The sequence below is a fragment of the Pelodiscus sinensis genome, chromosome 27, assembly GCF_052426305.1.
Source record: "Pelodiscus sinensis isolate ZL-2025 chromosome 27, ASM5242630v1, whole genome shotgun sequence".
Lineage (NCBI taxonomy): Eukaryota > Metazoa > Chordata > Testudines > Trionychidae > Pelodiscus > Pelodiscus sinensis.
Genome location: NC_143078.1, coordinates 3668449 through 3693386, shown reverse-complemented (window position 1 = coordinate 3693386; position 24938 = coordinate 3668449). Strand labels below are relative to the sequence as shown.

The 24938-nt window shown below is 43.3% G+C and overlaps 2 protein-coding genes across 2 annotated transcripts; both read left to right on the top strand.

Moving 5' to 3' along the window:
• The first annotated feature begins 21 nt into the window (after positions 1–21).
• Positions 22–7427, top strand: ATP5PB (ATP synthase peripheral stalk-membrane subunit b). The gene is made up of 7 exons (XM_075910306.2): positions 22–161; positions 245–287; positions 1859–2004; positions 2895–3058; positions 4744–4869; positions 6388–6567; positions 7255–7427. The coding sequence occupies exons 1-7, from the start codon at positions 134–136 to the stop codon at positions 7324–7326; spliced, it is 759 nt and encodes a 252-aa protein (XP_075766421.1). The 5' UTR covers positions 22–133; the 3' UTR covers positions 7327–7427.
• Positions 7428–7579: 152 nt separating this feature from the next.
• LOC102461537 (uncharacterized) lies at positions 7580–23804 on the top strand. Its single transcript, XM_006118768.5, has 6 exons — positions 7580–9726; positions 13280–13331; positions 13761–13890; positions 21280–21374; positions 22483–22562; positions 23557–23804. The coding sequence occupies exons 2-6, from the start codon at positions 13295–13297 to the stop codon at positions 23605–23607; spliced, it is 393 nt and encodes a 130-aa protein (XP_006118830.3). The 5' UTR covers positions 7580–9726; positions 13280–13294; the 3' UTR covers positions 23608–23804.
• Positions 23805–24938: the final 1134 nt, after the last annotated feature.

Genomic DNA, 24938 nt, shown 5'->3' with positions numbered 1-24938 from the left:
CACGGCGCGCGAGATTTGGGGGGGGAGCGTTCCTTAAATTCCTCTCGCGAGATTGTCTCCCCCACCGCCATCTTGCCGTCGCTGCCGGCGGGGTCACCGGGACGGAGAGGGCAGCGCCGCAGCTCCGCCGACGATGCTGTCCCGCCTGGGCCTGCGCGCCGGTGAGTGGGGCCGGGCGGGGCGGAGGGAGGCCGGGCCGGGCGTTGCGGGCCACTGACCGCTCTGTGTCCCTCTCCTCCCCCAGCTCCCGCTGCGCTGAGGGGCCTGGCTCCCGCCCTCTCCGTGGGGTAAGTGCGGCGGCCGGGCTCGGGGCCTGTGGGGCCGGGCTCCTGGGGTCCCTGGCGCTGGGGGGGGGGGCTCCTGGGGTCCCTGGCGCTGGGGGGGGGGGGCTCCTGGGGTCCCTGGCGCTGGGGGGGGGGGCGCTCCTGGGGTCCCTGGCGCTGGGGGGGGGGGCGCTCCTGGGGTCCCTGGCGCTGGGGGGGGGGCTGGGGCTGGGGGGGGGGGCGCTCCTGGGGTCCCTGGCGCTGGGGGGGGGGCGCTCCTGGGGTCCCTGGCGCTGGGGGGGGGGTTGGGGGTCTAGGAATGAAGACGCTGGGGTCCTGTTCTTGGCTCTGGGGGTGGGCATGAGAGTGTCTGGCTAGGCTGGAAGTGACCTGTGCTCCGGAGCCTTGCAACTCCACGACAGTCGCTTCCGGTGAATTCTTGTGCTTTTCCTTCCGCACTGAGGTTGTGCTGGTTTAACTGCTGTGCCAACTTGAATAAAGGGATGTGTGTATACACTCTTCTAGCTGTTCAAATACAGGCATGTCTGTCAATCTTCAGACCTCTTTATAGAAGAGGTCATTTGCAACCTGGTTACGTTGGTTTAGATAGCTTGTGGCTATCTAAGTAACCAGTACAGTATACGTTAATACAGTTATTTCATTTCATAATGCTCAATGGAGTTAGGTTAGCTTAATTGGTATACAATGACAGAATGAGTTTCAGTGATGCAACTTTGTATTAATCAGGTCTTACTATTTTGTGCTACTTCTGCACAGCTATTTGAGTGTTGTTATCCTTCCTACTTTGGCAATACTCAGTTAGTATCCTATTACCCTTTTTAATGGGGTTCTAGAGGTTCGGATGCATGTGTTTGATCTTGGCCAAGATATTTAATTTCTCTGTCTTTTTACCTCTTACATTGAGGTAAAAGGTGGGTGCTTTTTTTTCATTTGTGCATCTATAATGTGTTTGTAAAGAGTTTTGGGATCCTTCACTTGAAAATTAAAGAAATGAAAAGTGTTCTTTGTAGAAATATTGATTTGCTACACTTTTCATTGTAAGGAATCTCTGCTGTTAATCTTCAGACAAGATTGTGAAGGTCTCCTTTTTTCTATGTGTGCACAATCTAAATGTGTGCCTATTTGCTTATCTGAAACTGGGTATATTTTACCCAATCTATACAAATAAATAAGTGTGTTTACCGAGGACACATTTGGATGTGCATTAACCAAAGTCCATTTTGAATGTTTGATATAAGAATGGATGTGACTAGATCAGACCAAAGGTCCATCTAAAGACAGTGGCCAGTGCCAGGTACCTCAGAAGGAATGCACAGAACAGGTAAACAAGTGAGGCATCTGCTTTGCCCATTTCTGTGATAGACCTATCTTCCATGAGTTTATCTAATTCTGTTTTTTAAACATTTAGAATCTATCATTAGTATACAGTTTTGATTTCTATATCACTGAGAAGATGTTTGGGGACCTCATCTAAGAACAACTGTCTTAATTTAATTAGAGACTTTTTTTGGTGGTGGTGGTGGTTGCTGTTTTTGGAAAGGAAAACATTTCACAGAGTCCTTTTTTCCTTGCAGTGTATTGCATGCATCTAGACCGTTCCACACAGGTCAGCACTGTTTGGCTCCTTTACCACCTCTCCCTGAGAAAGGAGGGCAAGTTCGTCATGGGTTGATCCCGGAAGAATTTTTCCAGTTCCTTTATCCTAAAACTGGAGTTACAGGTATCGTTGTGGATTTGATTGTGATTCCGTGGTGCTGCACACTTGCTAAGGCAAAGTGTCTGAAATGTTTAGGTTTTACTGGTGCCAGTAGTGTAACATTCATTTAGGTATTGAATTTGCTTTTGTGATGGGAAAGAACATACCATATTTAAAATATTATACCATTACGTAAAATCATTATGTAAAATACATATTGTACTAAAATATTGTACTAATTTGATGCCGCATGAGGTAGGGATGTCAGAGAAAGGCAGCAAGGGGGGAACAGCATTTTCTCCACAGGAAGCAGGGGAAACAGCGCAAGCAGGGAGTGAAACTGGTCCTCACTTCTGCTCCTCTCCCTTTGAAATGTGCAAGAACCACCTGCAAATCCTGTACATTTCCAAGGGAGAGGCACAACAGGATAGAGAGTGCTCTCCTTATTGACTAACCAAGTAGTGGATGGAAATTCCATCAGCTACTTGATTAGTTGATTAATTGAAATTTAACATCCCCAGCATGGTGCTAAGTTTCCCTGTGGGATAGAGACCTGCCAACACCTTTGAAATTTGGGAAGTAAATAGCAAAGTATCTTAGATTTCAGCTTTTGATAAAAGATAAGTCTTAAGTGTTTGTCATTGGAACAGTTTTTGCAGCTGTTGGTTTACAGTAACCACTAAATTTGGAGGTTAATGCCCTATTCTGAGAGGATACCAGAGGTTACAGATTGCATATTAAGTGTTCCACAGTCACTTCCACATCTGGTGATAGAAGTCTTCATATGGCATTGTATTTCTAGGGAATGGTGTGAGATAAGGATGTTAAGTATTGACTAACAGACTATTCAGTTAGTCTATAGGGTACTGTCTTCAAGCGGTATTTTTAAAACTGTATCTTTTTATGTAATTTAGGACCCTATATGTTGGGGACTGGGCTCCTGTTCTACCTTCTCTCCAAGGAAATCTATGTAGTCAACCATGAAACAGTTGCTGGTGCCTTCATAGTGGGAATCCTCATCTATGCAGTTAAAAAATATGGGGCTGATGTAGCAGCTTTTGCTGATAAGCTCAATGAGGTAAGAAAAGAACATAATCTGACTTTATGCTGACTGTCAGCGCAACAGTTCCAGGTGTTCAAATCCATCTGTAAATAAAAAGTTTAAGGGCACTTTTTTTAAAAAGTTCATCAGTTCTTCTAATATTGAAGAAAAGTAATGGCTTTTTCATTGCTAGTTCCCTTTATACTGTGTGAACTGCCATGTAGGCTTTTAACAATAGGTGATGTGTGCCAAATAAACCTTAGGGAAGACAACTTAACCTGAACTCATGGATAGGTTTAATGTAGAATTGTTGTACAATAGTGACTCGCTTGTAACTGAGTGCTCTGATCTTTTGACTTCTAGGCTATTAACCCTGAAGAAAAGGATATATGTAGAATTTGAGTAAAATTTTTCAAAAGTATCTTAGGTCTCATTTGCAGCAGTGACTTGGATGCTTGGGAGCATAAGCCTCCAACTTTGAAATGTGTATGCTTCTTGGTTGATGTGGGATTTTAGAAATAACAATGCCATGTGGGTGCAGTGTGAAGCCAAGGCATTTGTGGCTTTGTTACAACTATTTCAGAATGAAAAAGAGACATTTAGTCTGAATTTAGAAACCTCATTGACTTATTTTTCCTATTTTGGGGGCATGCTTTGTTAGATCTGTACTCTTGTGTGTTCCTTGGCTCTTTTCTGCAAAGGCCTTTTATGCTAGAAAGGTTTTGCTGGTATCTCGACCAAGTCTTTGTCTAAGTGAAAGGCAATTTTAGACTTGACTTATACTGGTACAAGATTTTTATAAAGCGTATTTAGTAACATGGTATACACCAGGGCTACTCAACACGCGGCCCATGGGTGGGATCCTTTGAACATGGCCACCACTGGGAACACGCTCCACAATGGCAAGGTGTCTCCCAGGCAGGGTGAGCATTGAAAGACGCAAGAGGATGGGCTGTCTGGAACAGACGGGTTCAGGGTATCAGCGTTTCTAGCCCCCATGGAGGAGGTGCTGGGAGCACCAGGGTATTGTGGGAAGTGCTGGCTGCTTAGCCTTGTGGGCAGAGCCTGAGAGGTGCTGATTGGCTCCCACTGCCCACATGTGGGTTGGGCGCCGTGGCTGAAGGCTGAATCTTTGTATTCATGCCGGTCAGTGTGAAAAGATATTTGCATATTTATGCAACCTCACTTAAGCTGTGGCCCCGACAAGGTGGGGGTGTTCGCTTGCACTTTTGCAGCTCTGCATGTTAAATGTAGTAAGAGCTGCTGGGCTCTTACTATGTATAAAGTGCGGAGACACAGCAGAGTTAGCTCCTTGGGCCAGTGCAAACCAACACTGAGCAGTCCTGGCTCAAGCTGGCTCTGGGACTGCTGCAGCTCTGCCTCCTCTGCCCTCCCTCTCCTCTTCACTGTGGAAGTGGAGTTGAGGGGAACCAGCTTTTAAGCTAGCTCTCCCCCAGCACTGGTTCTTGCTTCCCCCTCCCCCCTCGGGACGGGGAGCAGTAGTCACTTGACTAGTTGCTTATATCCCTAGTGTAGACCAAGCTTAAGCTTTAAATCTAGCAATTTGAATGGCAGTTACTGTTCTTGCCTGCCCCTTGTCAGCATCAGACCTGGTAAGTTACAGTTTAAGGAGAGGATGCAGGTTTGAACAATCAAATGAACAGTTGACTTTTCCTTTTCTCTCTTCTTAGTCTGGATTTTAAAGTTCCTTTTTATTTCAGGAGAAAGTTGCCAAAGCTTTAGCTGCGAAAAATAATTCAATCAACCAACTGGAGTCAATAATTGAACAGGAAAAGAAGGAGCAATGGAGGGTTGAAGGCCGTGGTTATCTCTTTGATGCCAAGCGGGTACATTATTATTAATAAAGCTGTGTACAGATGTATCTTTTTACGTATATGTAGCTCTCATGACGACAGAATCAGTATGTCTCCGTACTTAAAAAGCAGAAACATTAATCATCTGTACATTAGGTGAGGCACATAATAGGGTATTAAGTTGTATGACCGTTCCCATTGTAAGACCCAATTTTCAGTTGCATATAACTTTACCAAAATTATTCAGGCTTTTATTTTTCCATTTTTGGTGGCTGCTGTAGGCTGTTTGGTTTGGTTTTATTTTGGTTTTGGAAGACGCTTCCCTGAAAATGATTTAGCCATTTCTCTGGGAAGGAAGCTAAGAAAAAGATATTGTTAAAACTAGGCATACATCACCCTCAATGGGTAATTGCCCACATGGGCTGGGAGCCAGCAGCTCTGTAAAGCTGGAGCAGTCTCTGCCTGCTGCCTTTTATTCAGTTACAGATTAACTCATTAAATGGAATTTTACCTCCCTGGTTAAAACATTCTGGTGACCTTTCATTTCAGAATTTCTGGAACCCGCAGGCTGGAGAGTAGTTTAACCAGCTAACCAATTAAAGGTGGAGTGTTTTTTTTGAAGGGGTGGGCTATGGTAACCTCTGTCCTCAGCAGGCCAGGTGGAGTTGAAGCAGCCAATCCCTGCCCACAGTGGGTAGAGAGCTGCTCCAGCCCCCTCCAGTTAACCAGAACCCGTAAGCATCACCTGTTAAGGGCAATGCTTATCGGTTAACCTTTCATCCATAGTGGGAAGCTTCTGTCTTGAGGATGTTCCTTTTGCAGTCTGTGACCCTGCCCAGATTTGTCCATACTATGATACATGGCCAACAGAGACTTCTTCGCTTAGCTACTAAATTTCTCAGAGGCTCCATTCATGCTGTAGCGCAGAGCTAGCTGAGCAGAACTTCCCTGGCAATTAGTTTTGGACAGCTGTGGCAGGGTTGGGTCTGAACTCCTAAGCTGAAATTAGGGAGACTATCTTGTACTGTCCTTCTGGGCCCAGGAATCGTGGAAGAGGAAGGTGCTTGATTTGAATAAAGAAGAGACAAGCCAGACCTGAAGGGGTATATATTGAGTGGAGTGGTGGTTGGCGAAGAGGGTGTGGTGACAGATCAGATGGGGTGCTACAGTACAGAGGAACAATTAGGACAAGAAGCTGGGGGTAATGGGATACTGAAATGGGCTGAAGGGCAGAGGGAGAGTGGACTGATGGCCATGGTATGGACTGGGACTGCCTGGAGAAGGCGAATGGACAAAAGACATTTAAGGGGACTTTCACTTTTTAGAGGCACTCTTCTCTCATAAGAGCAGGGGACTGAGTTTGGATTCTTGGGTTCAGTTTCTGTCTGAGTCCTTGGGGTGTCATTTAACTTCTCTGTGCCTTTTATCTGTGAAATATTTTAGATTCCTTCATAAGGCAACGTGTGGGTATATTATGAAATACAAGATTACCAGTGAAGTATATCAGAACAGTCAGAATGGAAAACTGAAGTGTATCTTTTCTCTAACTAGAATAACGTTGCTATGGTGCTAGAGACTAGCTACCGAGAGAGGCTGCTCACTGTATACAATGAAGTGAAGAAGCGGCTGGACTATCAGATCGCTGTACAGCAACTGACACGTCGTAAGGAACAAGAGCACATGATCAGCTGGATAGAGAAGAATGTTGTCCAGAGCATCACTCCCCAACAGGTACTTCTAGCTTCTGAGCCCCAGAAGTTCGCTGAACCCCAGTGCCCTAATACAGAAGATGGCTTTCCTCAATGAGTATTTCTTTGGATGACACTCCTCTGACTGCACCTTAGGCACGTTCCTTCTTCTCTGAGCAAAACCAATGAAATCCCTTTCCCAATTTGGTTTGAAGTTGTGGTTGCTGATTTCCTCTAAAAATCAGGCCCGGTAACTCCAATTCAGCACATGATGTTTCAATGGGCTGTCTCTTATGGGGAGGTGAAAACAGTTTATAGACCTAATTAAGATGGGGGGGGGGGGGGGGGTCACTTACATGAACCTGTCTTGTGCCCTTCAAAGGAGCTACTTTTCCCTGAGCTTACTGTTCCTTGAGATTGGTTGACCCGACACTTAGACATGACACTAGTTTTTTTTGTAAGATCAGATCTTAGTCATCTAGATCATTACTTGCTAATGCTTGAAGATAGGCTAATATTTGGGGATTTCCATCTCCCTTGCTTTCTTGTATGATTTATAATTTGCAAAGCCATCTGTAAGTTGGAACTGCACCCATTCAACCCCTGGCTTTAGTTTTTACCCACTCGAGTCTAAAGATGGCTGGTGTGCACAAATGGTTCATGTGAATGATTCTTTTCCCAGAATTGTTTCAAGTCTGTGAATGAAAAGTCTCTTCATTTCCTTTTGCAGGAGAAGGAGAGCATTGCCAAGTGCATCTCAGATTTGAAGATGTTATCGAAGAGCACACAGATGGCAGCATAACACTGCAGCATTGAATTTCAGTCAGCTTTGTGTGGCTTCTGTGATCTGCTGTTGGAAACTGTACATCTGTAACTCTCAATTAAAATCACTTCTGTACTCTCCTTGTCTCAGAAGTAGCACTAAACTAGCAGCCGTCCAGGCTGTGTTTATGACAGTGAATTCTGATGTGTGACCAGGTACCTATGTATTTGTACCAGTTTGTTTTTAAGCAGGAATTAGGATTCTGCCAATGAATAAAAACACAACTCTTCCTTTGTTAAAGCCAAACATTCCATATATTTTTGATTGGCTTTGCTACTGACATGCTGTATATTTAGGCAAGACGCTTCTTCTGTCTGCCTTAGTTTCCTCTTCTATAAAATAAGTATATGGGGAACGGGGGAAGTGAGGCATGGGTAGTAAACCAGTTGGATATCATTGAGTAATATGAACAAAGAACAGTTAACAATAAGTACATGGACACAGACAGCAATCCAAATGAGTGTTGTTGGTTTATTTGGTTCTGGTGGGAAGAGAGAAGGGAGACATACCATGCATGGTATGTTATGTTCCTCTTGTTCTGGAGGCAGAGAACTGGGGAAGAGAGTTCTTCCCTCCCACCTTTTTATGAGCTATTCTGTATTTCTAACACTGTCCTCAGTTTCCGGGGGAAACTAAACAGAAAACTTCCGGGTATTTTGGCACATCACATTCTGCTCTCTGCCTTCCAACCATGAACAGTACTTAAGTACATGGTCATCAGTCATCACATGGCTTGCCTCGTAAGCTTAAGTTCCCATGGTCAAGTCCTGCTCTTAGACCATAGACCACATTTCAAAGCACGAAATGGCAGATTTTTGTTATGGAGCAACTTATTCCCTTAAATGGAAACGGTTCGTCCAGTCTATGAATTAAGTGAATGCTTGTGTTGCTTTTCAAGTGCAGGTTCAAACTCTGAGTTTTCCTGTGGATCTTGAGGGAGACTGATGCTCTCAGTTGTGCATTTCTAACACCATAGCCCTGTTTTCTAGATTAACAGATGGTTCTCTTATAGAAACAGGGATGTGATTGTTCCCTTTCTTTAAAACTCAAGGAAATGCAATTTACTTCTCTCTGCAGTTCCAAGCTGAATTATAATGTTTATTTCCTGAATACATTCTGTAATAGAGATGACACTTACTACACACTGTCCTGACACTTGTTTTCCTCCGTCAGTCAGCTTTTACTACAGAACTGACTAGAATGTCTGGATATAGTTTTGTAAGGCAAAAAGCGCTTTGCAAACAGGAGTGAAATAGCTTATACTTCCAAACAAATGGAAACGACTGCTCTCATTCCATGTTCTACCCTACTTTCTCTCCATTCCACCAGTTGTGCTAAAGCAATATGTGCACAAATAATGAGTCGTGATGACATAAGCCCAACTTTGACTATTTTTTAAATTTCTGCAATATGAAAATAGTTTTATGGGGATATAAATGGACCCTAAATATTGAGAATCCAAGCACAACAGCTGCATGCCAAGTTGAAAGTTAAACCGCTGGTATAAACGTTGAATATCGCTAGGTAAATCACTTGGCCTCTGTTTGAATACACTCTGTGATCCATTTGTTGATTTGAATGTTTCACTGATTGGAAATTTGAAAGGAGCAAGTAGAAGGAGCATTCTCATTTAAAACTGAACATACAGCGCATTCCGTTGACTGATCTTTTCCAGGGTAAAGGCTTAGCCCTAAAGCCAGTCCCAGCTGAGCAAAACTCTTGAGAAATCTCATTCGTACTCAGCAATTCACATTACTTTGGGAAGTAATTCACAAGTTACTTCCTTTTGAAGCAGTAAGGACTATCCTTTTTAAATGCTGTGCTGGAAAGGGATGAGATCTGAAGGGAAATGGAGCCAGTAAAAAATTTTAGTTCACGTTTTCAATTTCTGAAAACTTAAGACAGGTTCTGTAAAAATTGAATCACCATGTATTTAAAAAAACTTGAGAGAGAAATTTGTAAGATTTGCAAAACCAAACCATTCTCTTCTGTTCAACTCGCTCATAATAAAAAGTAAATCAGAATTTAAAATGCTTTTTTGTTTGAACAAATACTGTGAGTTAGGTAGATGACACTTGATTTAAAACCTGTTTGCTTAATAATCCGTCTTGTTTACGTAAAAGAAAAGGAATACTTTTTAGCACAGTGGTTTCTTGTATTATGAAATTTGAATGACTAAACTTCCTCATGCACGTGGCAAAAGACTACTCCTCCCAGGACAGCAGCTGCCTCTCTTTGTTTCAACATCTGAACCGTTGTAAAGATACAAAAATACCTCTGTGACTGATCTGCTTTGAAAAAAGAAAAAGAATACCTGTACCTACTAAAGCTTTGGAACATTTTCCTTGCATCCAGTGGGTAACAATTTTATTGAGGGAGGTAAGATGTAGTTACTTAATTGTATTTAAATTTTGATACATTACTGGTAAAAAAAGAATAGTAATAGGGGTGTAGCTGTGTTAGTCTAGTCTAACTAAAACAAAAAACAGAACTGTGTAGCACTTTAAAGACTAACAAGATGGTGTATTAGATGATGAGCTTTTGTGGGCCAGACCCACTTCCTCAGATCAAATTGTGGAAGAAAATAGTTATGACCATATATAACAAAGGGATACAATTTAAAAAAAAGCAAACCCACATAAAAAGGGCAAATCAAATTTCAGAATGGAGGGGGCAAGGTAAATGTCTGTGAGCTAATGATATTAGAGGTGATAACTGGGGAAGCTATCTTTGTAATAGGTAAGATAACTAGTGTCTTTAAGACCTGGTGTAAAGTGTCAAATTTAAGCATGAATGACAGTTCAGAGGTTTCTCTTTCAAGTCTGGTGTTAAAATGTCTTTGAAGCAGTATGCAGGTAATCAAGTCGTTGAAACAATGTCCTTTCTGGTTGAAATGGCAAGAAACTGTTTTTTCTTTGTGATACTGTCTGATATCCGTTTTGTGTGCATTGATTCTTTGGCGAAGTGTCTGAGACGTTCGTCCAATGTACAAAACAGACGGACACTGTCGGCACATGATGACAAATTATATTTCTGGATGAGCAGGAATGTGTTCTTGATCATATAACTGAATTGGTTAGGTCCAATAATGGTTTCAGCAGAATAAATATGTGGACAAAGCTAGCAACAGGGTTTGTTGCAAGGAAAAGTTCCAGGGTTGGTATTAGTGTGGTATGTCCTGTGGTTGTTGGTAAGAATCATCTTGAGCTTAGACAAAATACAGGACTATGTAGCACTTTAAAGACTAACAAGATGGTTTATTAGATGATGAGCTTTCGTGGGCCAGACCCACTTCCTCTGATCAAATAGTGGAAGAAAATAGTCACAAGCATATATGCCAAAAGATACAATTAAAAAAAAATGAACACATATGAAAAGGACAAATCACATTTCAGAACAGAAGGGGATGTGGGGGGGGAGAAGGGGGAAGGAAGGTGAATGTCTGTGAGTTAATGATATTAGAGGTGGGGAAAGATAGATGTCTGTGAGCTAATGGTATTAGAGGTGATAATTGGGGAAGCTATCCTTGAGCTTAGGTGATTGTCTTAACAAAGACACTAATTATCTTACCCATTACAAAGATAGCTTCCCCAATTATCACCTCTAATATCATTAGCTCACAGACATTTACCTCCCCCCCCCCCCCACCCTCCCCTTCTGAAATTTGATTTGCCCTTTTCATATGTTTGCTTTTTTTTTTTAATTGTATCCCTTTGGTATATATGGTCATGCCTATTTTCTTCCACAATTTGATCTGAGGAAGTGGGTCTGGCCCACGAAAGCTCATCACCTAATAAACCATCTTGTTAGTCTTTAAAGTGCTACATAGTCCTGGTTTTTGTTTCTGGTAAAAAAGAAATGGGTCACATTTATTCTAAGAAACCTGGACAGTAAAATTTTCTTTTCAATTAATCAGTGTTTTCAGATCTTTGGGCATTTTCATGCGTTCTGAAATTTCAAAGGAATACTTTTTCCTCTGCCTTTGTTGATTGTGTGAAGACTAACGCAAACAATAGAAGACTAACTGATTAGACAGAGGAAACATTAAGTGCTGTCAAATGCATGACAAAAACTAAGAAGAAAAAAATATATATTTTTCCTAACCTCTGAGTTGTATTCAGTGCAGCTGCAAAGTTGATACAAATTTTCATGCAGAAGCGTGTGTTATAAGATAGCTGTTTCCCTTTATTGAAACAGGATTTACTTTAGTTAGCATCTTTTAGCTATAAATACTGTTCATGTTAAGCATGGAAAAATATACTGAGTATGGCCTGCGTCCTTAGGAGCTCATAACGCTTCACTGCTGTTGCTTGCGGCTTCGATTCCTCACAAGAGCCTGCCAGCATATAGGCCACACACTGAGTGTCTATGTAGCCCAGTGTTTCCCAAATGGTGTTCTGTGGAGCCCTGGGCTTCTGCAAAGTGTGGGCCACTGACTACGACTATACGAGCAAAGTCAGGCAAAGTTGAAGCTTCAGCTGTCAAACTAGTTGCTTGTGTGGGAGTGTGCAGGCAGAGCTCTCGCGAATACTTCAGTATATTTGTGTGATTGCTTGTTTTAAAAATGTAACTGACAAATACATTGACTGATAAATTAATCTACATCTACAATATATAGTACTTAGGTCGATAATATGATAAGTTAATAGTCTCTACACCTAGAATTTTAATTGATACCAAAGTTCCCCATCAATCATTGGCTAAAAGAAGAAACTTTAAAGAAAAATGCAAGTAATTCAAGCATTTGTTTATTTTCCTTACTTATTTGTGGTCTACTTTTTCAGCTGCATATATAAGACTTATTTAGGGATTCTGTAAAATTCTTTCAAGTTTAAAAGGGTTCCGTGGCCAAATAAGTAAATCGATAAAATTAATATTTGGAAACACTGGTGTAAAGCCATTATACTAGTCCAGTAGTTTTGACCGCAACAACTTGACAGCAGCTACAATCCATGCTCTTGTCTAGCAGCCTTAGTTACTTTTTTTTTTTTTCAGGGTGATGACAAATTCTCAGTCCCAGATTTTCCTTCAACCTGTGTCCTGTACTAGCTATCCCTTTCCGCGACTGTCTAGTCCTGTGCTGTCTGTTGCTCCTCTCTGGAGTTACCCAAACAATTCACAACACTGAATTAATTTTGATTGAAGACCAAAACCAGTTTAACTACCAATTTTAAGTGAGTTACAAGTTATGCTCTGCACTCTGCCCCAGCTTGCTGCCAGTGTTATTGGAGCTGATTCTTCACCCTCATGTTTGCTATACCTCATGTAGACACTGAAATGTAGATAATATTTAAACTCACAAGGATAGTGTGGGGCTTAATCGATCATGCATGTTGAGTTCTTTGGAGTCTCAAGAGAAGTACAAATTAGAGTGGACCTAGAGTGCGGGGCTGTTTAAACCCAGATTCTTAGTTTCCAATGTAAACATACAGGTTGGATGGCCCTAGTCTAGCACTGTTGGGACCTGATGGGTCCTGAGAGAGGGAATTTGCCAGACCGGAGGGGGTCCCTACAACCAGCCTCCCAGCCTGCCGCCCCTGCTATCATCAGCCTTGCCAAGGTTCCATGGCCACTCCTGCCCCACCCAGCTAGGGGTCCTTTGAGCTGGGACTCCTGTTAGCCCTGCTTCTGCTCACCAGGCTGGGGCTCCTCTGGGGACTAGTATGTGGCCCTCTGCTGCTGGGACTTGTGGCCATCTCCTGCTCCCAGGCACCAGGAATCTTTGGTTCACCAACATCTGTGTTACCAGCCCGGAGAGTCCTGGATTTAGGAGGTTCAAACTGTATTCATTATAATAATAACCTACACGCTCCTGGTCTCCATGAATCAGACTTTGGAATACATTGAGACAATCTAAAGAACTTAGAAATCAGAGACTTGGACCAGACCGAAGAGTTTTCTGAACAGTCCATATGTATTTTTTTGTCCTTAGTTACCAGAAGAAAGAATGGGAAGTTGGGGCTCAAAAAGCAATGAGCAAGCAGGTAACTACATCTTGAGGGGTGGGCCGAATGAACCAAACTCGGTTCTCAGTTACACTGGTCTAGCGCGGTCCTAAGATTCTGGCAGAGCTGCATTAGTGTAACCAATGATAATATGGGGCCCACTAGACTCATCTCCCCTTTGTGAGGCATTTTTAGTCGCCATTGGGCAGCAGCAATAAAGTTGCTGTGTACATCTCCTAGCATGCGTTACCATAGCCCTGCTCTCCTCCACGGCCATTTCATTCTAATTCCAATTAAGGAACTTTTAACATCTTTTTAAGAACATTTTCTCACTCTCCCGCATTCATAGTTCCCTAGTGGGTCATGGGCCTCTGAGCAGAACAGATCCCAAGACTGAAAACGCTGTGACAGAAGGAAAACTTATTTTAAGAAAGAACACGTATTAATACTTTTTGTATTCACTTCTAGCACCATCGCCACCACCCATCATGACCACTGCCAGCACCACTGCCAGCCCCAGTCCCAGCACCACTGCCAGCACAAGTCCCAGCACAACTAATATAGCCATGATCACAGAAGATAAACACATATTTGATAAGTAAATAACTATATTTTGAGGCTTAATTATCATGGTGACATGAGATGATTCACAGGCTGGAAGAGGAGGAGTTGTAGGCAATGAATTTAATGTCTCTTGATTGTAAAGCCCTGCTCAGAATTAGCTACAGAGTCTGTGTATTTAGATACCTTTTGTTTGAATATCAGCCCTTAATACAATTCTAATAGCAACCACGTAACCAATAAGTTATAAAGAGTTTAGAATTAAGTGCTGCATCAGATTCCAAGAGAAGTGTACATTCAGTGCCACATTTTAATTTAAATGAGATACTATATATGTTGATAGGCTGATGGGATGTGCCCAGTAGTGATGTTCACGCTATTTAGTTTTTCAAAGTTTCATGGAAATGAAAATGTTCAGCCAAATTCTACTTTCATTGACACAGTTGTAAATCAGGAATAACTCCAGTGCCTACAGCAGAATAAGTCCTGATTTACACTGGAGCAAGTGAGAGTGAAATCTTGTCATTTATAAAGGTATAGTGAGCAGAAATATACCTCATGGCTCCTCGTAAAAGAGAGAAACTGTGAATAAAAACATCCATTGTTGTCTTCTCCCCCGGAGATATTCTCTACCCACAAAAGATGCAAGTTGCAACCTGCAATACATTTCTTACATCATCGGAATAGAATAATCTGCCTTCACCAAATTAATCCCTTCAGTAAATATCCCTATGGGCAGGTGATTGTATATATTTGAGTTTAAATCTGAACTGAGAGAATATGTTTTAAGGGTTTTCCCTCACAGGTTTGCCTTTGTTGTCAGGTTTTATGGGGGTGGGGGGTTCCCTGAAATACACCGTTTTTATGTCTTTGAAACTCAGGCTCCATAATAGTTGTGAAAAGCCAAAATGTTTTAAAACACTTCATCCTGTTCCCCTTCAAGACATCAACTTCCATGGTCTCCAGTACAGTGCTTTCCAATTGCTAGGTCAGGCTCATCCCTGGTGTAAGCAGGTGCAATTCCACTGCAGTCTGTGAAGTTATAGCAGGGCTGAATCTGGGGTGTTTAGATCAAGTCTTTTACCATTACTTAGAATTAATTAAGTTGCTGTTCTTGTTACCAATATGTATTCCTGTGAACTATAGCCCATAGGACTAACCTGCTTGCTTACCTATAAATCATAGAATACTAGAACTGGAAGAGACATTGAGAGGATATCAGGTCCAGTCCCCTGCTCCCATGGCAGAACCAAGCACCATCTATCATCCTTGACAGGCATTTATCTAACCTACTCTTAAATATCTCCAGAGATGGAGATTCCACAACCTCCCTAGGCAATTTATTCCAGTGTTTAACCACCCTGACAGGTAGAAAGTTTTCCCTAATGTCCAACCTAAACCTCCCTTGCTGCAACTTAAGACCATTGCTTCTTGTCCTATCATCAGAGGTTAAGGAGAATAATTTTTCTGCCTCCTCCTTGTAACATCCTTTTAGGTACTTGCAAGCTGCTATCATATCCCCTCTCTCAGTCTTCTCTTTTCCAGACTGAAGCAATCAGTTCTTTCAGTCTTTCCTCATAGGTCATGTTTTCTAGACTTTTAATCAGTTTTGTTGTTCTTCTCCAGATCTTCTCCAATTTGTCCACATCTTTTCTGAAATGTGGTGCCCAGGACTGGATACAGTACTACAGCTAAGGCCTAATCAGCACTGAGTAGAGTGGAAGAATTACTCCTCGTTTCTCGCTTACAGCACTCGTGTTAATGCAATGCAGAATCATGTTTGCTTTTTTGCAACAGCATCACACTGTTGACTCACATATAATTTGTGTTCCACTCTGACTCCTAGATTCCTTTCTGCAGTACTCTTTTCTAGGCAGTCACTTCTCGTTTTGAATATGTGAAACTGGCTGTTCCTCTTTAAGTGGCATAATGTCTATTCATGACTATTGAACTTTACCCTATTTACCTCAGACCATTTCTCCAGTTTATCCAGATCATTTTGAATTATGACCCTATCCTCCAAAGTACTCACAACCCCTCTCAGACTTTATAAGCATGTTCTCTCAGCCATTATCTAAGTTGTTGATGAAGATTAATTAAACAGAACCAGTCCCAAAACTGATCCCTGTAGAATCCCACTTGTTATGCGCTTCCAGCATGACTGTGAACCATTGCTAGCTACTCTCTGAGCATGGTTATCCCACTAGTTATGCACTAGGGATGTTAAAAAGCGAATAATTGGGTAACCATGTAACTGTGTAATGCGCCTAATGCCCCCCCCCCCCCACTCTGCTGCCTCAGTACCAGAGACAGCAGCACAGGGCTGCAGCTGGCTCCCTGGGAGTGGGGCGGAAGCCTTCATGTAACCGTTCATGGTAACTGATAAGACCAGGTTACCATATAAGTGGTTATACTATTACATCCCCATTATGCACCCATCCAGAGGTGAAAATAAGGGGGTATGCCCCTCCAGCAAGAGCCAGCTGGGGTGCTATTTAAAGAGCCGGGGAGCTATTTACAGAGGGTCTGTCTCACTGCTACTGTTTTCCCTTTAGCAGTGCCCCCACACAGACAGCCTTTAACCCCCTTGTGGCCAGATAAGGCCCGTCCCATGCTCTCCTCCCCAGGGGACACCAGCTAGGTAGGATGTGAGGCTGACAAATCCATCTGATCCTATGTTTCCCCCGTCTGACCTCCATGTTTCCCTTCCCCAACCTACGTCCACAACTGTTCTCCCTTCCCTTCTGTCTCCTCCCCATTTATCCTCCTTCCCTCACTGCAGCCTTAACCCCTCCCATACATGTTCCTCTGTTCCCTAACTTCCACTTCACTCCCAGCAAGTGTTTGCATGTGCCATTTTTATTTTATTTTCAAAAATGGTTGTAGGGCTTTCTGAATATTCTGCTGTACGCAGATTACATTTCTCCCCAATACAAAACCCCTTTTGCACAGGCAGGCAGTAAGAACTTGCCTTTTTATTTCAGGTTTCTCCTCCCAGTCAGGCTTGATTCCATAGTGCCTGGATGATGCTCAGGTTGAATAGACATAAGACGCCTGCCCTGAGCCTCTCCATACCCACGCACACTCCAATAGGAATAAAACTGCATTAATTAACAGAAAATCAGAGATATTGCTTTAATTACATCTATTTTACATTCACAATATTTTACTTTACAAATCCCCTTCACGTTTCAGTTTTTACTTCTTTGACTTCTTGTCAAGTGTCGTAAGTTCATTTCTGGTCTGATGTGATGTCACCGTACTGTCTGGGCCTCACTCAGATAGATGGTAAAAGTGGCTCTCCTTGCGGAAGTGAAGCAGTTTTATGTTCAGTGTTTAAACAGAGATTGGGACAACCTCCCTCAACCTTTTTAGGTGAGTCTGTCATGTTAGGTGCGTAATTTGCAGTAGAAAGTAAGTGGGGGAAAAAGCCTCCTAAGAATATTCATGCCCCTCCCAAAGGGGGGACGGGTTGCGATAGGACAGTAAGAAATTTAAGTTATTTTCACCCCTGCACCCACTTTATATTAGGTTGTATTTCCCTAATTTATTGATAGGAAGGTCATGACCTTCCTATCTCAAATGCTTACTCAAGTCTAGGTATACCACGTCTACTGCTTGCCCCCTATCTGTAAGGCTTGTTATTCTATCAAAGAACACTGTCAGATTGACATGGTTTGACATGATTTGTTCTGTACAAATCCATACTGGCTGTTATTTATCACCTTATTTTCTTCCAAATGGATATTTGCAAATGGATTCCTTAGTTATTTGCTCCAGTATCTTCTCTGGCACAGAAGTTAAACTGACTAGCTTGTAGTTTTCTGGTTTGTCCTTATTTCCCTTTTATGGATGGGCACTATATTAGCCTTCCAGTTTTCTGGACTTCCATGACTTTTCAAAGATGATAGCTAATGGCTCAGATACCTTCTCAGTCTGCTCCTTGTGTTATCTAGAATGCATTTCATGAGGCCCTGGTGACATGAAGAAGTCTAACTTTTCAAAGTAATTTTTAATTTGTTCTTTTCCTATTTTAACTTCTGAATTAATTTACCTCCTTTTTCTCCAGCATTTGCTAGTGTAGGCATCCCAGCCTTCTTGGTGAAAACTGACTCAAAGAAGTTGTTAAGCAACTCTGACATTTTCACATTTTCTGCTGTTGTTTTTCCTCTTCATTGAGCAATGGACCTATCCTGTCCTTCCTCTTCCTTCTCATATATTTGTAGATTTTTTTTTTTGGCTACTCTTTATGTCTCCAGCTAGTTTGAGCTTGTATTGTGCCTTCACTTTCCTAATTTTGCCCCTACATACTTATGTCATTTTGTTTATATTCATTCTTTCTATTTTGACTTAGATTCTACTTTTTATAGGTCTCTTTTTTGATGTTTAGATCATTCAAGATCTCCTGGTTAAGCCAAGGTGGTCTCTTGTCATACTTCCTGTCTTTTCTACACAGTAGAATAATTTAGTCTTGTGCCCTTAATAATGCCCCTTTGAAAAACTGCCAAATGTCTTCATTTGTTTTTACTTCTTAATCTTGTTTCCTATGGGACCGTACCTACCAGTTACCTGAGTTTATTAAGGTTTGCCTTCTTGAAATCCATCGTCTTTAGTTTGCTGTTATTCCTTCTACCATTCCTTAGAATCATGAATATAGATTCTAGAGAAAATATAGATAGTTTTCGTATTTCCTTATGGCCTTGTTTATATGTTTATTGTAATAGGTTACAATACGTTTTATCTTGAAGTAGCTTGGCTGTAACACAAGGGACTTACAAGTCACCTCCTATATGTTGTGCTAAGCCAAAGTTAGCATATATATATATATATATATCTGGGGCCTTCCTAGGGTATGTCTACACTACAAAGTTAATTCAAACTAACGGACGTTAGTTCGAATTAACTTTGATAGGCGCTACACTAGCGCTCCGCTAGTTCGAACTTAATTTGAACTAGCAGAGCGCTTAGTTCGAACTAGGTAAACCTCATTCCACGAGGACTAAGCCTAGTTCGAATTTACTAGTTCGAATTAAGGGCTATGTAGCCCCTTAATTCAAACTAGTGGGAGGCTAGCCCTCCCCAGCTTTCCCTGGTGGCCACTCTGGCCAACACCAGGGAAACTCTATTGCCCCCCTCCCGGCCCCGGAGCCCTTAAAGGAGCACGGGCTGGCTATGGTGCCCGTGCCAGGTGCAAGCCTGCCAGCACCCAGCCAGCAGACCCTGCACCTGGCACGGCTCGAGCCAGCCACCCGATGCCCCCCAGCCCTCCCCCTCTTCCCGGGACCAGCCTGGAGGCTCCCGGGAGCTTGCCCGGGACCGCAAGAGGCGGGCACCCGCCTGGTCAAGTCCAGACATCGTGTACCTCGTCCACAACCTCCGCACTAGGCTCAGGAAAGCGGCCGTCTAGGGCAGGAGAGCTGCCAGCCTGGCCACCCAGGAGCAGGTTTGCATGAAAATCAAGGTGGTCCACTGAGACCCCCGACCCTGAGCCCTGAGCTTAGAATGGCCGTACTGGGTCAGACCAAAGGTCCATCTAGCCCAGTAGCCTCTCTGTCGACAGCGGCCAACACTAGGGACCCTGGAGGGGATGGACCAAAACAATGACCAAGCGATTTGTCTCGTGCCATCCATCTCCAGCCTTCCACAAACAGAGGCCAGAGACACCATTTCTTCCCCCTGGCTAATAGCACTCCATGGACCCAGCCTCCATGAATTTATCTCACTTCTCTTTAAACTCTGTTCTAGTTCTAGCCTTCACAGCCTCCTGCAGCATGGAGTTCCACAGGTTGACTATTTGCTTTGTGGAGAAGAACTTTCTGTTATTAGTTTGAAGCCTGCTACCCACTCCTTTCCTTTGGTGTCCTCTAGTCCTTCTATTATGGGAACTAATGAAGAACTTTTCTGTATGAACCCTCTCCACCTCATTTATGCTTTTATAGACCTCTATCATATCCCCCCTCCGTCTCCTCTTTTCTAAGCTGAAAAGTCCCAGTCTCTTTAGCCTCTCTTCATATGGGACCTGTTCCAAACCCCTCATCATTGTAGTTGCCCTCTCCTCTCCCACCCTCCTTTTCCCAGTCTCCCCCAGTTTTGCTCAATAAAGAGAGTTTCTATTTTTGAACACAATTGTCCTTTATTTTGTACATCAGGAAGGGGGGCTAGGGAGGGGTAAGTGGAAGGAGGTGAGGGAGGACTGGGGTACGATCCCCCGATGGGGAGGACTGGGCTGGCTCTGCGGGCTTCTGGGGGTGGAACCTCTCCTGCAGCCCCCCAATTGCCCCCTCTCCCCAGATGGCAGCCTGCGGCAAGTGCAGCCGGTCTGATGGACGAGTGCAGTGATGTGCCCGTGTGGGTACTCCGGGCAATCCAAGCCAGGACTGCTTTGCAAGCAGGGCACCCCTGAGAACTGTCTGTCTGGGGTGGGGGTCGGGTCCCTTTAAGCACAGCCCTCGGCTAGCCTGAGACAGCAGCTCCATGCTCTAAGTCCTCATCTGATGCCCTGCCGGCACTGCTTCCAGCCATCCTTAACCCCGGTTCAGGGTCCACTCTGTGTGGACAAGCTAGTTCGAATTAGCAAAACGCTAATTCGAACTAGTTTTTTAGTCTGGATGCGTTAGTTTGAATTAGTTTAGTTCGAATTAACTAATTCGAACTAAGTTAGTTCGAATTAGTGCTGTAGTGTAGACATACCCCTAGATAGTAAAGTTAGCTCGTATATTTTCGGGTCCTTTTCTTAGATAGATGTTGATGAGCTAAAAGATAGGGTCCACATATGACATGTTTAAGCAGACTGGGATTTTCCTAAGTTCATACACTTCTAAACTTAATAGATACACCACAACTTGGAAAAATCGGAAAAACGACAGAAGTAATAAATGTGAGAACTGACCACAAAAGGGTCATGGTAGCAAACTGATGAATGTGATATTAAGATGAGATCAATGGTTTGCTGTCATGGGACAAGAACCTACCAACCCTCAATGTGATAACTGGGAATTCCTAAGTAATCTGTAAAATTAATACACAATCTAAACATTGGGCAACGGAACGTGAGGGTCCATATCACAGCTTACATCACCTGTGATAATGGTTTGTAATGCTAGTAACAATGACACACTAGTTGAAATCATCTCATCATATCACACGGGGTTTTGTTTAGAGTCTTTCTTCTTCCCTCATGATTGGAATTTTGGCCCATTAAATAGCAGCCCACTGGAGACTTGTGATTTTGGTGTCCAGTAACATCAGTCTCAATTAATTCAATTGAAGTGCACCTGCTATTCTTGAAGTCTTGGTAACGGTAGCGTGGGACTCAGCAGAAATTCACGAGATGCTGAGATAATCCTGGCCCCTGTGGTAGCCAAGACAGACAGCTGGACAGAAGGACCTGTTTGTTTCTGACATGCTTCATTCTGTGCACTGACAGCCCAAAGTTCATCTACATCCTGGTGGCCTGTATTCTTGCTGTCCTGCTGACCATGCTGGTGTTTACCGTCATCTACTTGATCAGGAAAAGAAAAGGTAAGGGGTGCACAATGGAGACTGATGATTCACTGCAGGATATTGGACGGCCATAGCTTGTGGCAGAAAAGAGTTGGTTCTCAAGGGGCAGGTCCTAAAAGGTAGGTAGGCACCTGATTCACATGGAGAGGAACTGGATTTAGAGGCCTAACTACCATAGGACATGGGACTGAGTGCCTCAGGTATTCCACATTCAAATGATGTTGCTAGGGGTGCAGGTTTTTCAAGGAGTGCTCACTTTTCTTTTGAAGCATAATGTTGGGAATGTTACATTTACACCGCATTCAGAAGCATGGTTACACGATCTCTCCTTGAATGCCACATTAACAGCAAGGACTTTTCTTTTTTACTAATTATGTATTTGGGGAGTGTTCATCGGATTGCGCCCCCTGGCTGCATGAAACAAAAACATCATGACAACCGTGAACGTTTGTTAAAAGAGGCGTTGGGTTAGCAAATCATCAGATCTCTCTGCTGACATGGTGCTGCCGTATTGCAGAGTGAGCATCTTTATACTGCCTATGACGTGTCATTTCTAGTGACTGGATTAAATTGAGAGAAAATGGTGATTATGCAAATTTAATCAGACACACATGTCTATCAATGCTAAAAACTGATATAGAATATATACGAGTCAAAATTATCTGTTTGTAGCAGGGCTGGGCAAGATGCGGTCCATCTAACACTTTGATCTGATCCGTGGACTCTGCATCTGGCTGCTTTCTAGTTAAACCCTGCTGCTTGTGCCACTGAATTTCCAGGCAGTGGCTCAGGGAGCAGGAGCTTATTTAAATGGCTCACGGTTGCCAGTCGCAGTGCTACCGTGGCAGGAGCCAGAGCTACGAGCCCTTTTAAATAGCTGCAGCAACCCTGGGCAATTGCCAGGCAATGCGGTAGCGACAGGACTGGGAGCTGCAAGCCCTTTGCTGTGTTTTTAATTCACAGGGGAGGCTAGAAGAGTTTGCTCCAAATTTTCCTCTGCCCTCTGCCCTTCCCCTCCCCCCATCATCTGGATCAGTTCGTCCTGGCCTTAGAATGTCCCTAGTGGGCAGGGATTTCTTCTGGAGTTTTGCTGTGACTGGCACCTATCCCTCTGTCTCCACTACAGATCACAATAGACCCCTAAAGATGTCTCAAGAGCAGCGTGTCACAGATACTGTGCATCAGGCCCCTGCTGTTAACCCTCAGGTAAAAGTCGGAACTGTTTTCTTGGCGGGTCTCATGGTACGAAAATGCTACATTATTATAAATGTGAATTTGGGACTGAAAAAAGGTTGGTTTTTTTTTCATATGAATGCAATAATTACTCAGAAGTTCCTTTTGCCTTAAATTGTAGCCAGTGCTTTCCCTTGCAAGCTAGAAACACTCCTGCTATGCCACCGAAGTTCTCATTTTCCAATCTCTGCAGCATCCTCAGTCCCTAATAGCTTGCAGGAAGGCCAGAGACTGAAAGAGGTATCTGCTCTGATTCTAATGCTGCACGCCCCCACTACCCTCAGGACTCAGTCTGTCCTCTCTGCAGTTCCTTAGCAATGGGATATCCTGCCCTGGATGATATGTGACTCCAGCTATGTTAAATAGGATGAAATTGTGTAACAGATATAAGCCCTCAAGATTCAGAGTATAAACCAGTCACTGAGAGTGCATCTACATTGCAGGGCCTAACTTGAAATAATCTACGCAAATTGAGTTACGCCAATTGCATAGCTTATTTTGAAATTTGGAGCGTCTACAAAGCACTTATTTTGAAATAGAACACTCTTCCTCCGACTTCCCTTCCTCCTCATCCAATGAGGGTTACAGGAGTCGGAGTAAGAAGGCCTCCAGCTTGACAGTATTTTGACACTGTTTTGAAATAACTGCCTGCTGTGCAGACGGGAACTAAGTTATTTCGGAATAGCGCTAGTTATTTTGAAATAGTGTTGCAGTGTAGATGTACCCTGAGAAACTAGGAAGAAGCTTTTTCCTATAGATAAGTTATTCCATAATTGTTCTTATGATTCTGATTCCTCTGAAGTCTGTAGTATCGACTAGGGTCACACGGCAAGCTCTGTGTTCCCCATGCACAGGGACGAGCTACTTGCACTAGACTACATTTGAGAGCATCCTAGAAGTGAAAAGGAAGAGTAGGAAATCCAGGCAGAACTCCCAGCAGTTCCTTACTCTCCAATAACGTTTACAGGTTTCTACGTGTCCTGAAGAGATCACCTACGCCAGTCTGATTTTCAAATAATTGGAACTGCTCTGTAGTTTGTGCTAGTTACAGTCACATGAAGACCTCTTGTGCTGCAGTTTAAATGCAGATGGAAGTTCCGTCACGAGCCCTCAGTTCTGTTTGGACTCACGTTGCCGAATGTCCCGTGTAGAACATCAACTGCCTACTGGTGCGGCCTTGAAGAAAAAACACTCGTCTTTTATGTCTCCATTTCCTCATTCGTCAAACAACACTGCTTGTGATGCCCTTCTCGCCTTTCATTCTGCTGGGTGACCTTCAGACTGCTTCTGAAATGTCTTTGCATGGGTTGATAAGTGACACAGTAAGGGCAGGAAATAATTCTCTTATCTCTGCAGATCCATCCTGTCAGATGGTCTCCATCCCTTTCTCACATGTTTTACATGTATTTACGAGAAGAGTCAATTTCATTGTACCTCGTTTTCGAATTGTCTCTTGCTTTGGTGAACTGAAATAATGATCAATACAGGTTGAATCGCTTTAGTCCAGCACCCTCAGCATTTGGGTGGTGCAGAACCAGAGAATTTGCCGAACCATGGGAGGTCAATATTGTTTAGCAGCATTACCAGCACTTCCACTGCTTGCTGGGCTCCTAGAGGACTATTTAGGGGTAAATTAGAGCTAAAGAACAGCACAGAACACTGGGAGCCAGGGCTGATGGCTGTAAACAAACTTTATGGGACCATGGGAAACTTGGCCACACCCAGGGAAAGTGGACAGCCAGCTAACTAAAATCATGCCGGACCACAGATGGTGCCAGACTAGAGAGTGCCAGACTAGAGAGGTTCAACCTGTAGTAGATTTAATACACAAAACTATGCTTCCTGTTGATCTTGAGAGGAGTATTTTAGAATTGTTTTTTTGGAGTTCATGTCCTCTGTAAAATTTTAGATTCAAAGAAATGCTGTTATGCTTATGAAATTCCTGAACACGGTGGAGACATTAAAAAAAAACGGACCATTAAATAAATAGCAAAGGCACATCACAAAGTGGGGGAACACCAAAGATTATAATGGCACTTTGATCCATAACTTTTCAAGAACTTTACAAAAGCGGGTAAGAATGGTTCTCTCCATTTTACGGCTGAGGGAACAGCAGCAAAGTTACAAGGAAGTTCCCCCTCTCCCCCACTGCCTGATTTTGAAAGGCATTTCAGTTCCACAATCCATGGGAGTCAGATGGGGAGGGGGGAGCAACAGAATTGCTGGGTCCCTGGGCCAGGGCGGGAGGGGGGTGGCAGCTTCCATGCTTCCGCGAGTGGCGGCGCCATAGGCAGAAGGAGCAGACGCACATGTCACACCACGCTGTGCCCCCCCTATCCCCAGCCAGCC